General features: G+C 40.9%; 2 protein-coding genes across 2 annotated transcripts in view; one reads left to right on the forward strand and one right to left on the reverse strand.

The window, feature by feature from the left end:
* The first annotated feature begins 866 nt into the window (after positions 1-866).
* Positions 867-1,481, forward strand: LOC140964673 (uncharacterized). Its single transcript, XM_073424544.1, has one exon. The coding sequence runs from the start codon at positions 867-869 to the stop codon at positions 1,479-1,481; it is 615 nt and encodes a 204-aa protein (XP_073280645.1).
* An 8,083-nt stretch (positions 1,482-9,564) lies between these two features.
* Positions 9,565-13,501, reverse strand: part of LOC140964970 (uncharacterized) — a 9,432-nt gene continuing 5,495 nt past the window's right edge. Inside the window, 14 exon segments of the mRNA XM_073424982.1 lie at positions 9,565-9,830; positions 10,013-10,120; positions 10,249-10,347; positions 10,469-11,107; positions 11,198-11,299; positions 11,400-11,453; positions 11,526-11,600; positions 11,756-11,815; positions 11,931-12,026; positions 12,106-12,125; positions 12,128-12,158; positions 12,244-12,393; positions 12,684-12,822; positions 12,916-13,030. Of these exon segments, the coding sequence (XP_073281083.1) occupies positions 9,681-9,830; positions 10,013-10,120; positions 10,249-10,347; positions 10,469-11,107; positions 11,198-11,299; positions 11,400-11,453; positions 11,526-11,600; positions 11,756-11,815; positions 11,931-12,026; positions 12,106-12,125; positions 12,128-12,158; positions 12,244-12,393; positions 12,684-12,822; positions 12,916-13,030 (1,838 nt within the window). The 3' untranslated portion in view covers positions 9,565-9,680.

Consider the following 13,501-nt stretch of genomic DNA (forward strand, 5'->3'; position numbering starts at 1 on the left):
CTTCTTCCATATTTTCGACAGTCAAATGTGGGAGAGTACGACGGACATACTGACCCCGAGGAACACTTGGGGAGGTTTGAGAATACGTCTTTGTTACATCAATATTCAGATGGGGTCATGTGCAGAGTGTTTCTGAGCAGGCTGGTGAGGCCAGCTCAACAATGGTTTAACACCTTGCAGCCCAATTCCATACAATCTTTCGAGGATTTTTCCGCTGCTTTCTTGCACAGATTCGATAGCAGCAAAAAGCACCAGAAAAACTATCTGAGCCTGTTCGTGATGAAACAACAAGAATCTGAGACCTTGCGAGAATTTATCCATCGTTTCAATGGTGCAGCGCTAGAGATACCAACAGCTACCCCCGACATCATGATAAGTGCTTTTACCCAGGGACTGAGGTGAAGAAACCTCCATCAAATTATGATGATCTGTTATCTCGGGCAGAAAAGTATGTAAATCTAGAAGATGCCCAGCGGCATAAGAGGATGGAGCAGTGGCCCGGGGGAAATAGAGTTGAGGGAGCGGAATGAGGAGGTAGGAAGAGAGGTGCGGGCGAGAAGGAGGAGGATAAATCTAGGGGCAGAAGACAATTCTCATCACATGTTCCTCTGGATAGGAGTCGTGACGAGGTGATGGAGGTGAAGGAGCCCACACGGAGGTGGGAAAAGTCACGAAGGGTTGAGTGCAGTGCTAGATTTCCTTCGCGAGACAGATGAGAAAGATCCGCACCTGGGAGTCGACCGAGGTCTCGCTCGTCCCCTAGGCGTGGTCAAGGCCCCCCATGGATAAATCAGAGGGTTGGAGAGCAGAGAGGAGAAGGTCGAGGTCAAGATGTCCCTCAGGAGTCCGTCGAACCGAGGAGGGGAATGGACGAGGATAACCACCCTATGAGAGGAATTATTCATATGATCTCGGGGCGTGCTACTGACGGAGATTCTGGGCGAGCTCGGAAAGCGCATGGGAGAAGTTTGGAAAACTTTGAAATATCTAGGAGTGCAGACTTACCACAAGACCCCGTCATCAGCTTTGGCCCGGAAGACCTCCGAGGCGTTGTGACTCCACATAACGATGTCTTGGTGGTGACGGCCACCATTGACAATTATGATGTGGCGATGATATTTATTGATAATGGAAGCTCCGTGAACGTCTTGTTCAAGAGCACGTTGGATCAAATGAAGATGAAAGGATTTGAGTTTGAGCCGGTATCCACCCCACTGTATGGGTTTGCAGGACACGCCATCTCACCTTTGGGTCAGATTGTTCTTCCCCTATCCTTGGGGATTGATCCTCGGCGAGTAACAAAAATGATAGCCTTCACCGTGGTAGATACCCCGTTAGCGTATAATGGAATTCTAGGACGGCCATCCCTGAAAGATTTTAGAGCCGTAGCTTCCACTTATCATCAGAAGCTTAAGTTTCCGGTGGGAAAAAGGAGTTGGAGTCTTGTGCGGGGACCAAAAAGCCGTGCGTCGATGTTATGAAGGGGTAGTGAGGGAGGAGGGGAAAAGAGCGCGTTTGGAGGTGAACATGATTAGGAAAGAAAGAAGTGTGTGACTTGGTCCTGTTGAAGGTACAAGAAGAGCAGAGGGGAAAGACGGACCCAGAGTGGGATGGTCTTTTCAGAGTGATTGAGAAATTTAATTCTGGAGCTTATTATTTGGAGAATGCTCAAGGCAAGGCTTTAAGGAGTCCCTGGAATGCTTACCACCTTAGGGAATATCATTCTAGATTTTATCGTTGATGTATTTCATCCTTGCATTTTCCCATGTAATCAGTTGGAATTCAATAAAATCAAGTTCTTCTTTTCAATTCATTAATGTTGGTGTATTATGAAAGTGAAAAAATTTTATTTTCCTGCTAAGACACCGTCTAGCAGAGGAGCAGAGTTAGGGAGGAGAAAAATTTTATTTTCATGCTAAGACATCGTCTAGCAGAGGAACAGAGTTGTGGAGGGTAAAAATTTTATTTTCCTGCTTGGAAATTGCCTAGCAGAGGAGCAAAGTTGGGGAGAAAAAAAATTTTATTTTCCTGCTAAAGCATCGCCTAGCAGATGAGCAGAGTTAAGGAGGAGAAAAATTTTATTTTCCTGCTAAGGCATCACCTAGCAGAGTAGCAGATTCGACGAGGAGAAAAAATTTATTTTCCTGTTAAGGCATCGCCTAGCAGATGAGTAGAGTTAGGGAGGAGAAAAATTTTAGTTTCCTGCTAAGACATCGCCTAGCAGGGGAGCAGAGGCAACGAGGAGAAAAAATTCATTTTCCTGCTAAGGCATCGCCTAGCAGAGGTGGGGAGGAGAAAAATTTTATTTTCCTGCTAAGGCATCGCCTAGCACAGGAGCAGAGTTTGCGAGGAGAAAAAATTCATTTTCCTACTAAGGCATCACCTAGCAGAGGAGCAGAGGTGGGGAGGAGAAAAATTTTATTTTCTTGCTAAGGCACCGCCTAGCACAGAAGCAGAGTTTGGGAGGAGAAAATTTTTATTTTCCTGCTATGGCGTCGCCTAACAGAGGAGTTAGAGGGTGAGGGTGGAGAATTTTTATTTTCCTGCTAAGGCGTCGCCTAGCAGAGGAGTTAGAGTGTGAGGGTGGAGAATTTTTATTTTCCTGTTAAGGCGTCGCCTAGCAGAGGATTTAGAGGACGAATGTGGAGAATTTTTATTTTTCTGCTAAGGCGTCGCCTAGCAGAGGAGTTAGAGTGTGAGGGTGGAGAATTTTTATTTTCCTGTTAAGGCCCGACTTAGCAAAGGAGTTATGAGATGATGAGGTGAGAGTTTGATTTTTCCTGCTAAGGCCCGGCTTAGCAGAGGAGTTACGAGATTATGAGGTGAGAGTTTTATTTTCCTGCTAAGGCTTCGCCTAGCAGTGGAGTTAGAGAGTGAGGAGGTTGAAGTTTTATTTTTCCTGCTAAGGACTATTTTAGCAGAGGAGTCAAGGGCACGGGAAAGTGGGAATTATTTTCCTTCAAAATCCTAGTAGAGGACCTTGAAGATGGGGGCGACGAGGACATACCGTGTTAGAAAAATTTATTTGGTTTGTCGTTAACGAATGATGTTTGCCGCTGCGAAAATTACGGGGATCAACCTGCCCGAGCAAGAGGCGTGCTGGCCGAGCAGAGGGCAGGGCAAGCGTGCAGGGTGATGCGTGCTAGGGCAAGCGCTCGAGGACGGACTGGTGTGTGGGCGAGGAGTGAGTGGGCGAGGGTGTGAGCAGGTGTGTGTGAGCGCGAGGGCGAGCATGAGAATGTGCGGGCAAGGGCGAGCAGGCGTGAGGGCGTGTGTGTGCGGGTGATTAGGCGAATATGCAGGAAAAGCGAGATGCAAGCGAGGGAGAAGAGATGGCTGAGGCGAGAACGTGTAACGCGAGTGCGAGGGCGAGGGTGAGGGCGAGCAGGCGAAGGCGTGTGTGCAGGCGTGCGGACGAGAGCGTGCAGGAAGTGGCGAAGGCTTGCGGCGAGGAGAAGGTGAGCGCTGTTGGGGCGAGGGCGAGGGCGAGGTGAGGGCTATTGGGCGAGGCGAGGGCTGCGGCGAGACGATGGGGCGAGCGGCTGTGATGAAGGGAACAAAATTATTTAAGTATATAATCCACCTTAGTACCCAATTAAAGGGAACAAAATTATCTAAAATGTCCTTAATATAACAACCAAAATGATTTAAGTTAAGTTAGTGTCCTCAAACATCTAACCTCTAATTATGTTTTCAGATATATGTACTCGTTATCATATATTTTCTGCATCTCAAATATGTAAACGTATTTGTTTTTCATATAAATTAAAAAAAATCATTGAACAAACAACGACTGATAAAAAATATATTTTTATAACATTGACACGTTGGTAGCTATCACTATATAATATTTTGGACACATCCAGTGTATTTATAATAAATTTTTTTTACCATGAACATTCTTAAACACTATAGACAAACTTCATGTGCTTTTTTTTTTTTAAATTCATCTCATCTAATCCATTCCTGCCGTGAACGTGAGGTTAGAGCTGATGAACATTAATTAGAAAAAGTAAATTAAATGGGTGAAGGTTGAGTCAATTACAGGCTAAGCGTGGATGTAGCAAGGGGGATATGTGGAGCAGCAAAATAAATTCTGTGTGGGATAAGTAAAAATGTGCAAAGGAAAAATGTACAACTCGCGCCTTGTAAACCAAGGACAACGCAACTAATCGAACTTCGAACATACGATTCAGTTCGACTCGAGAGGGGGAGACTGGTGATACCATGTGGATGGGTCCACTACCCCTGACCCATCCCTAGCCCAAATGGAAGACAGGCCCATCAAGAGCTCAGGTATTCTCCTATAAATATCAGGTTTGAGCATATGATTTTTCATTCACTATATTGTTTTCAGCAGCACCCTTAGCTGCTCCTCCCATATATCCTCAATCTCTGATTTGAACGTTAGAGGGGCTACGCCAGGACACCCTCCTGACCCCTTCTAACAGTCTTATTTGTGATTTCAGGCTTAGGATAATTTTTAAGCCTACGTCTGGATTAATGACACTTGCAGGAAGCAGACCATAAATTTTATCACTGAGCTTAAGCTTCCATGCGAAGGCTCGCGACCTCTCTTTTCTTCTTCCTTCACTATTCTTTCATAACAACGGCGTGCGACTTTTTGGTCCCCGCACAAGATTCCAACTCCTTTTCCCACGGGAAACTTAAGCTTCTGATGATATGTCGAAGCTACGGCTCCAAAATCTTTTAAGGCTGGCTGTCCCAAGATTCCATTATACGATGATGAAATATCTACCACCGCGAAGGTTATCATCTTAGTTACCCGCCGAAGATCATTCCCTAAGGATAAGGGAAGAACAATCTGACCCAAAGGCGGGATGGCGTGTCCTGCAAACCCATACAGCGGGGTGGAGACCGGCTCAAACTCAAATCCTTCCACTTTCATCTGATCCAACGTTCTCTTGAACAAAATATTCACGCAGCTTCCATTATCAACAAAGATCCTTGCCACGTCACAATTGGCAATGGGGGCAGTCACCACCAAGTAGGGGTGTTCAAACTTCGGATAAAACCGAAAAAATAGAAAATCCAAACCGAAAAAACCGAACACCGAATCGAACCGAAAGTCTAATTTTGTAATTCGGATATAAATGTTAAAACCGAAGTTTATTTGGTTCGGTTTCGGATTATATATGTTAAAATCGAACAAACCGAAATTTCATTAAATTAATAATTTTTTATATTTTATTTATATTATATATTTTGATATGATATTTAGTGAATGAAAAACTATTTTGAACAAATTTTAGTTGATTGTTGTTTGTTTAATTAATTTAAATCTTATATTTAAATATTTTACTAAGAAAACATATATATAGTTAACATATTATATTTTATAATATATTTATATTATTAATTTAAATAATTATACCAAAACCGAATTAACCGTTAGGAATAGCCGAACCGTTTTGGTAGAAAACCGAACCGAACCGAAGAAAAATGGTNCATATATATAGTTAACATATTATATTTTATAATATATTTATATTATTAATTTAAATAATTATACCAAAACCGAATTAACCGTTAGGAATAGCCGAACCGTTTTGGTAGAAAACCGAACCGAACCGAAGAAAAATGGTTCGGATATCGGATTATATATTTCTAAAACCGAAAACCGAAAAAACCAAAATAAAAAACCGAAAACCGAACCGAACCGAACCGACCGATGAACACCCCTACCACCAAGGCATCATTATGTGGAGCCACAACGCCTCGGAGGTCTATCGGACCAAAACTGATGATGGGATCTTGTGGTAAATCCGCATCCCTAGATATCTCAAAGTTCCCCAACCTTCTTCCGTGTGCTTTCCAAGCTCGTCCGAAGTTTCCATCAGTAGCACCCCCCCAAAATCATATGAATCATTCCTCTCGTAGGTTGGTTATCCTCATTCATTCCCATCCTCGATTCGACGTGCTCCTGAGGAACATTTTGACCTCGACCTTCCCCTCTCTACTCCCCGACCCTTTGATTTATCCATGGAGGGCCTTGACCACGCCTAGGGGACAGGCGAGACCTCGGTCGACTCCCGGATGCAGATCCTTCTCGTCTGTCCCGTGAAGGCAATCTAGCACTGCTCTTAACTCGCGACTTCTCGCACCTCCCCTCGGGCTCTCTCACCTCCATAACCTCGTCACGACTCCTATCCAGGGGAACATGTGATGAGAATTGTCCTCTGTCCCTAGCTTTATCCTCCTCTCTTTCCCCTGCACCCCTCTTCCTTCCTCCTCTCTTCGCTCCATCAACTCTTCCTCCCCCGAGCCGCTGCTCCGTCCTCTTGTGCCGCTAGGCATCCTTTAAATTCACATATTTTTCCGCCTGAGCTAACATATCATCATAGCTCGACGGAGGTTTCTTGACCAGCGATTTGAAAAACTCTCCTCCCCTCAGTCCTTGTGTGAAGGCACTTATCATGATGTCAGGTGTAGCCGCTGGTATTTCCAGTGCTGCACTGTTGAAACGCTGGACAAATTCTCGTAAAGTTTCTGCATCTTGTTGTTTCACTACGAACATGCTCAAATAGTTTTTCTGGTGCCTCTTACTGTTGGCGAATCAGTGCAAGAAAGCCATAGAAAAATCCTTAAAAAACTGTATGGAATTGGGCTGCAAGGTGTCAAACAATTGTTGAGCTGATCTCACCAGCGCGCCCAGAAACACCCTGCACCTGACCCCATCTGAATATTGATACAACAGGGCCACATTCTCAAACCTCCCAAAGTTTTTTTCGGGGTCAGTGTGTCCGTCGTACTCTCCCACATTTGACTGCCGAAAATTTGGAGGAAGCCCTTCTTCTAAAATGGCAAGTGAAAAAGGACTTTCTTTTTTGGGAGTCGATGCTCTACTTCCCAACTGCTGCCTCAACATCCGTATTTCCTTCCACATCTCGCTCATCTCCATATTCCTCTCGCTCGGGAGGGGCTGTGTCTCTTCAACCCTTCTCTGGCGGCCCTCAGCATTTTTCTCTCGCTCATGTCGAGTGGCATGTTCCTCTGCAAACATAGACTCTTGATCCCTCTTCATGCCCTCGTCCACTGTCCGGGTGATAAATTGGTCCAACTGTTCAAAGGTCAAGTTCCTCACATTCTCATTGGAACGGGGTGGCTCGACCCTTGTCTCGTGACGGGGCTGCTCAGCTCTTGTTTCCTGACGAGGTTGTTCCTGAGTTGAGACGGTAGGCAGGAGAGGAGTAGAAGAGCTAACTCAGCATCATTCATCGCACCCTCAGATTGGACCCGAACAATCTCATGTGGAGACGAGGGCTGCTCAGCTCTTGTTTCCTGACGAGGTTGTTCCTGCCTCGTCTCCACATGAGATTGTTCGGGTCCAATCTGAGGGTGCGATGAATGATGCTGAGTTAGCTCTTCTACTCCTCTCCTGCCTACCGTCTCAACTCAAAGTTTCCAACAGACGGCGCCAAGTGATACTCACAGAAAATTTATGGTCTGCTTCCTGCAAGTGTCACTAATCCAGACGCAGGGTTAAAAATTATCTTGAGCCTGAAATCACAAATAAGACCGTTAGAAGGGGGCCAGGAGGGTGTCCTGGCGTAGCTACTCCGACGCTCAAATCAGAGACTGAGAATATATGGGGGAAGCAGCTAAGGGCGCTACTGAAAACAATATAATGAATGAAAAATCATACGCTCAAACCTGATATTTATAGAAGAATACATGGGCCCTTGATGTGCCTGTCTTCCATTTGGGCTAGGGATGGGCTAGGGGTAGTGGGTCAATCCACGGGTATCAGTACACGAAAAAAAACATGGACTCTGCCAATACAAGGTGTAAACATCATATTTTATGTGTACTGATGAAGACCGGGTGAATTGGGTGAGAGATAGGTGGGCAATTTCACCGGATCGGATTGTTGGGATGAACAGAAAGTGAAAGCACAGTAAGATATACTCAAACCAAGCGCTTTTCTTTTCGTATGAAGAGTAATATTATCCTTAAAACACAAAGATTGCTACGTGAAGGGGCGCCGGAGAGGGAACCGACGTGACCACTCTGACGCTCAAGTCAGTGATGTGTTTTTTAGAGAGAAACTGGTAATAATATGTTGTAACAAGTGTAAGTGAACCCCTTATCATTAAACAAACCTGATATTTATAGATATAAAATCTATGATGGCCTTATTTTCATTGCCTCATTACTAATTATGGCAAGATGATTGTTCATACCTTACTTTTTGACATCTTTTCTGATATGTCAATTTGTCTCTTTTACCTTGCCACCTCTATGTGATTTTGATAGTAATGATTATTGAGATAAGGTACCACATGCTTATGTATTTGAGTAGGGTGTTGTTATTGAGGCAACCCGGGTAGAGAACCATTACCCGAGCATTCTCCTAAAAGCCCGGGCTCCTGGTAGATAGCCGGGGCCATAATGTCCCGAGTAATCACTTGCTCGGCCAGTTCCGGAATGACCCAAAAACCCCTCATATCATACTGGATGAACCTCGGGTCTTTCCCGAGGGTATCATGTACTAAGAACGAAATTTTGACGAATCATTAATGATCACGTTCTTTAATCCCAATACCGCTGGTACACACAAATAGAATATCATCCATTCAACAATTGAATTCTCACATATTTTAACGACGTGCTCGAGTTTTGGAGATTTTTTGTTTATTTTAAAAATATCCTTCTGAGTTTTTTTTTTTGTTTTTTTTTCCAAAGCGGTTGAATTTAAAACTAATACAAATCAAAATTTGAGTGTTCGTATAAAAATATTTTTTTAACTTATTTTTTAAAAAAAATTAAAATATCATTCTTAACTTATGTTACATTTTTTTTAAATCATTTTAAATTTAATACTCATCTCGTTAAAAATATATTTATTTAATATTTTATATCAAAAGTAATTTATCTTTTATAATCTGGAAAATTATCTAAGATTTAATAAAAATAAAAAAAATGAACGGAAAAAATTTGTAAAAATACACAAAATATGTAAAAAAAATTGTAAATGTAAATTATAAAAAAATGATTTTTAAAATACAAAATGTTAACAATAAAAAATGATTTTAAAATTTATGAATTTCTTTCAAAACTTTTGAAAACTCATATATAAATAAAATTAAATATTTTAAAAAATCTCCAAAAATATTTATAAAAATTGAGAATAATTGTTGAATGTGATAATTTTTTTAAGGAATCAAATGTCAAATTGTAATTTTAAATTATTAAAAAAAACAGAACTAAAATCCAAGAAGTGCGTTTTAGAAGCTCTCCCGAACACTTTCTTATTCGGAAATGAAAATTGTGACTTTGATATGTTTGTATATATAGACTCTGCTCTACAAATTCTGACATTCATTTGGACTTAAAATCCAAATTTGAACTTATTTGTTAAGTTTGATTAGACAAATGTTCAAATGCGCTCTCTAATCATGTAATTAAATGAAATTAAAATATTAAAAATGGTAAGATGTCAAACAAAATAATTCAAGTTCAAAAGCTATTGAGAAAAATATTGAACATTTTGAGCCCCGCTGCAGTTTGAATTCCATTTAATTATGTTAATCGCACCCTTTTTAAAAATAAATCTTAAAAGAACATCAAAAGGAGTGTAATGAACATAAATTGGTTTTGTGCACGAAATGAAGACAGATGACAGACGACAGTTGAAGAAAGGAAGAAAGAAATGCAGATCACTTCCATGCTTTCCTCCCATGGAATTGTTCGCAAGATTGCGGTCGTCGTTTGTTCTTGGCTCGACGAGATTCGGCCACCTTGGCTTTCTTTGCAGCAAGGGGCATAGCTTTTTTGTGTTCCTTCTGCCGATTGCTCAAGCCACCAGTCTGTACAAAATACGAACATAACCATAAAATCAGTCCCGAGATGTCGCATCCCAAATCGACCTCTCGGAGAGAAAATAAATATATAGAAAACCCAAGAATGTAACACTTGAAAGGTTTTTTATTCAAGATGACAACACAACTAAAGGACGGGCTCTTAAATCGAATGAAAATTTGTCACACACCTTGTTCTGTTTTATAGCACTCCGAGCCTGGTATTCCCCTCTTTCTTCCCTCCCTGCTCTTATCAAAGCCAGTCTCTCTTCCTTGGTTAAATTTTGCTTTATATTAGCCTGATACGCGACAGCGGTTGCATTAGGATTATATCGAATGCGACAAGTAGAAATAGGATAGAGAAGAAAGATATATTCAAATGAAGAACACAGAGCAGAAAGATGAAACTTGGAAAGGAAAAACTTACTTGAAGTTTACCAGCATCAACTCTCTTCGTGCTACATTGGTCGGAGCTCGGAAGCCTAAATCCATGCTGAGTTAAAGCCACTCGAGCCTCCTTCTTGGCCTATAATCAAGGGAAAAGAAGAAACTACACCATTATGAGAATACAAGAAGGATATTCACTACTTCACACATTGTATATTTAAATTTTAAATACATTCTTGATTCAGCATTAAGATGCAAACCTTCAGCTCTTTTATTCTTCGGAAGTTCTCATCGGATAGTATGCCATCATTTTTGTATGAGGGGACATTTCTGGACTTTACTCCAGCTAACTTCTTTAAAGCTTGTAAACTTTTATCTGTAGTATTTAATTGTTCTTCAATATCGGAAAACTTCCTCTTTTGTGCTTTCGATCCACTGTCACAAACACCATCAGTATTGATATCTGATTCAGGTAATCTACTGCAAGCCTCAAGCACAATATCAGCATCCTCCTTGTTTTCTTCATCTTTAACATCATCAGCTTCATCGGTACAGTTACGATCATCTTCATCATTATCGGTTTCATCATTCTCAGTGTTTTTATCGCCCTTCGCAAAATCATAATCCCTGGAAAGATCGGATTCATGTTGGCAATTACTCTTGCTTCCACCACTGCCATCCTTTTCAGTAAGACCAAGGTCTCTATCTTTCTCACGATCCTCATTGATAGAGGTGGCATTGCTCTCCTCATCCATGTACTCATCACTATCATCACCTTGCTCCAACAACTCGATATCTGGGATATCACTAGTGACATTCACTTCACCAAATGCGTTACATCTGGCTTTTGGGTCAGTAGGCCTACCTCTATCTTTCTTCTCCAATAGTGACGGATTAACCTGCAAAATAAACTGTCAGGCTTCCTGAAAAAACGTGTGCGTATGAGAGAGAGAGTGTGTGTGTGTGTGTTGTGTGTGACTGCAACACACCCGTCTAAACAATGAGAGAAGAGCACAAGCAGATGAATAAACTTGTTGCTCCGGAGACTGTATATACAGCACAAGCTCTTGCAGCAAATCTTTGGTCATCAACTGAAAATAGAGTGAGGGAAAAAGTACAAGAAGTAAAATTCAGTTGAAACATGAAAAGCAGAAGGGATAAACCACACTTCAAGACTGTAAAGGAGTATACCAAAGGCATTCGCATGCATATTTCATGCACAACATTCAGCCCAGAAATGATGGCCTGCCAAGATACAATTGCATCAAATGAGGATCTTCAAATGGAAGAAATATCCCAAGAAAAACAAATTGGTACCTCTGAGCGTGATCTATCATGCACAAATTGGTTGACTATTTGTTTAAATAATGATTCAATCGCATCTGGTGGCACCTAGTACAGAAAGAAGATTGGTATTGGACATGAATCGTTATCACTTGAACAAAAATCGAGAAAGAGACTACAGAAAGTAACATGAAACGTGATAGAGAGAAAAGAAAGTACGAGGAGATTGAATTTGGGTGAAGAATAATTAAAAGAGAATGTACCAAGTCATGGCATGCTTGAACAGCAGCACAAAGTAAGTTCAGGATATCCCGTTGATAAGGCTGCAAATGCAACATAAGAGGAATCAGATTAAAAATCATATTTAAATGCACCATAAGCAAACCAAGCTTAGAAAACGATAATCAGTTACCACCGGAGTGTAGTGCATTAACATACCTGGACATATTTCTGAAGGTATGGATAGAAGTTTAACAAAATTAATCGGTGAAGACCTACAGTTCGGGCAATTACCATGATCATCATCATCTTAACCTACGGTGACATCAGAAAGTTGAAAATATCATTGAACTATATAAATTTATACAATAACCAAATACTGAATAACAGTTACCTCAAACCTTTCATTGCATTTTGCAGACGCGACAACAGCTTTTCCACAAAGCCCTTCATGCAGAATATGGTACAGATATTTACTCCATTTCTACCAGAACATATTAAAAAGAATGATAGTATAAAATATTTAACAAACCTGGGCGTCTTTCAAATTGTTCAGTGGTGAGTAGTAGTTTGTGTTATTATTCTCAGATGATAGCCGTTTCTTCTTCTTCATGCTACGAGCGACTCGTAGCAGTTTCGCTTTCTTTTTCTTTTTGCTAGATGTGGTGCCTTTGTGCCTTGCCTACATATTCAAGGATTAGAAAACCAACAGAGAAATAATGCATCTGCGAAAATTAATAGATAGTTTTCTATTTTTGGTTCGGATTTGAGTAAAACCAACTGGAAAAGCCACATATGTTTTCAAGAATCTATTCTAATATCTTTAAAAAAAAACAGATAAAGGGCAACTACTGACACTAATAATGTTGGAACGTGTGCTTAACAAACTTACAATTTTGCCAGCTAGTAGAAAAGCATAAGGTTAGTTTCTAAGGACATGTGCAGAGTCGTATTAAAAAAGAAGTAACGAGCTTTGTACATGGCCTCTTTATTCAGTACGATTTGAAACTGTTGAGTTGTTGCATCGTCTTCGCTGTCAGAACCATCACTATCATCACCATCTTCAATATTCTCAAAATCAAGAAGAAATGACAAGGCAGCTTTCATGATCCTGAGATGTTCAAATATGCTCACAGCTTTAAGGATGTTAATAAGAGCTTTGCAATAGAGAAAATAGTAGACCATATTCCACATCAATTCCAACCTTGATGAGGCATGAAAACATGCCATACATATTGCATTTGCTGTCCTGTCATCAAACCAAACTTTCCTTCGATGAAGATCACAAAGGGTAACTAGTGCCGCTTTTGCTTTTGTTTCTGTTAGGTGAATTATTATGGGGTGGAACCCACATTAAATTAAATAATAATATAAACTCATCCCACATCGAATTTTTATTAAAACTGAACAAGGGAATTAGTTATAAATAGAGCTCAATTCCTTCAGTTATTGTATCCCAAAATCAAAAGCTTTTTAGCTTTGATAAATAGAGAGTGCATAGAAAAAAAGAGTGTATTTTTTTCTTGAGTGCGGGAATTCTCTTGTGTGAGTTAGAGAAATTATTTTCTCGGTATACTCGGGTTGGGAGTGTGAGAAATATTGAGTGTATTGGTGTATACACTTGTTGTAATATTTCTTCCGGTTATAAAAGTTGCAGTGCTCCGTGGACGTAGCCTATATTGGGTGAACCACGTAAATCTTTGTGTTCTTGTTGGTTATTTTATTCCGCAAGTTTTTGGGTACTATTATCATCGTGGTCGGCATCGTTTCGGGGGTGTAATTCCCCAACA

Source organism: Primulina huaijiensis, chromosome 18 (genome assembly GCF_012295235.1).
Source record: "Primulina huaijiensis isolate GDHJ02 chromosome 18, ASM1229523v2, whole genome shotgun sequence".
Classification (NCBI taxonomy): domain Eukaryota; kingdom Viridiplantae; phylum Streptophyta; class Magnoliopsida; order Lamiales; family Gesneriaceae; genus Primulina; species Primulina huaijiensis.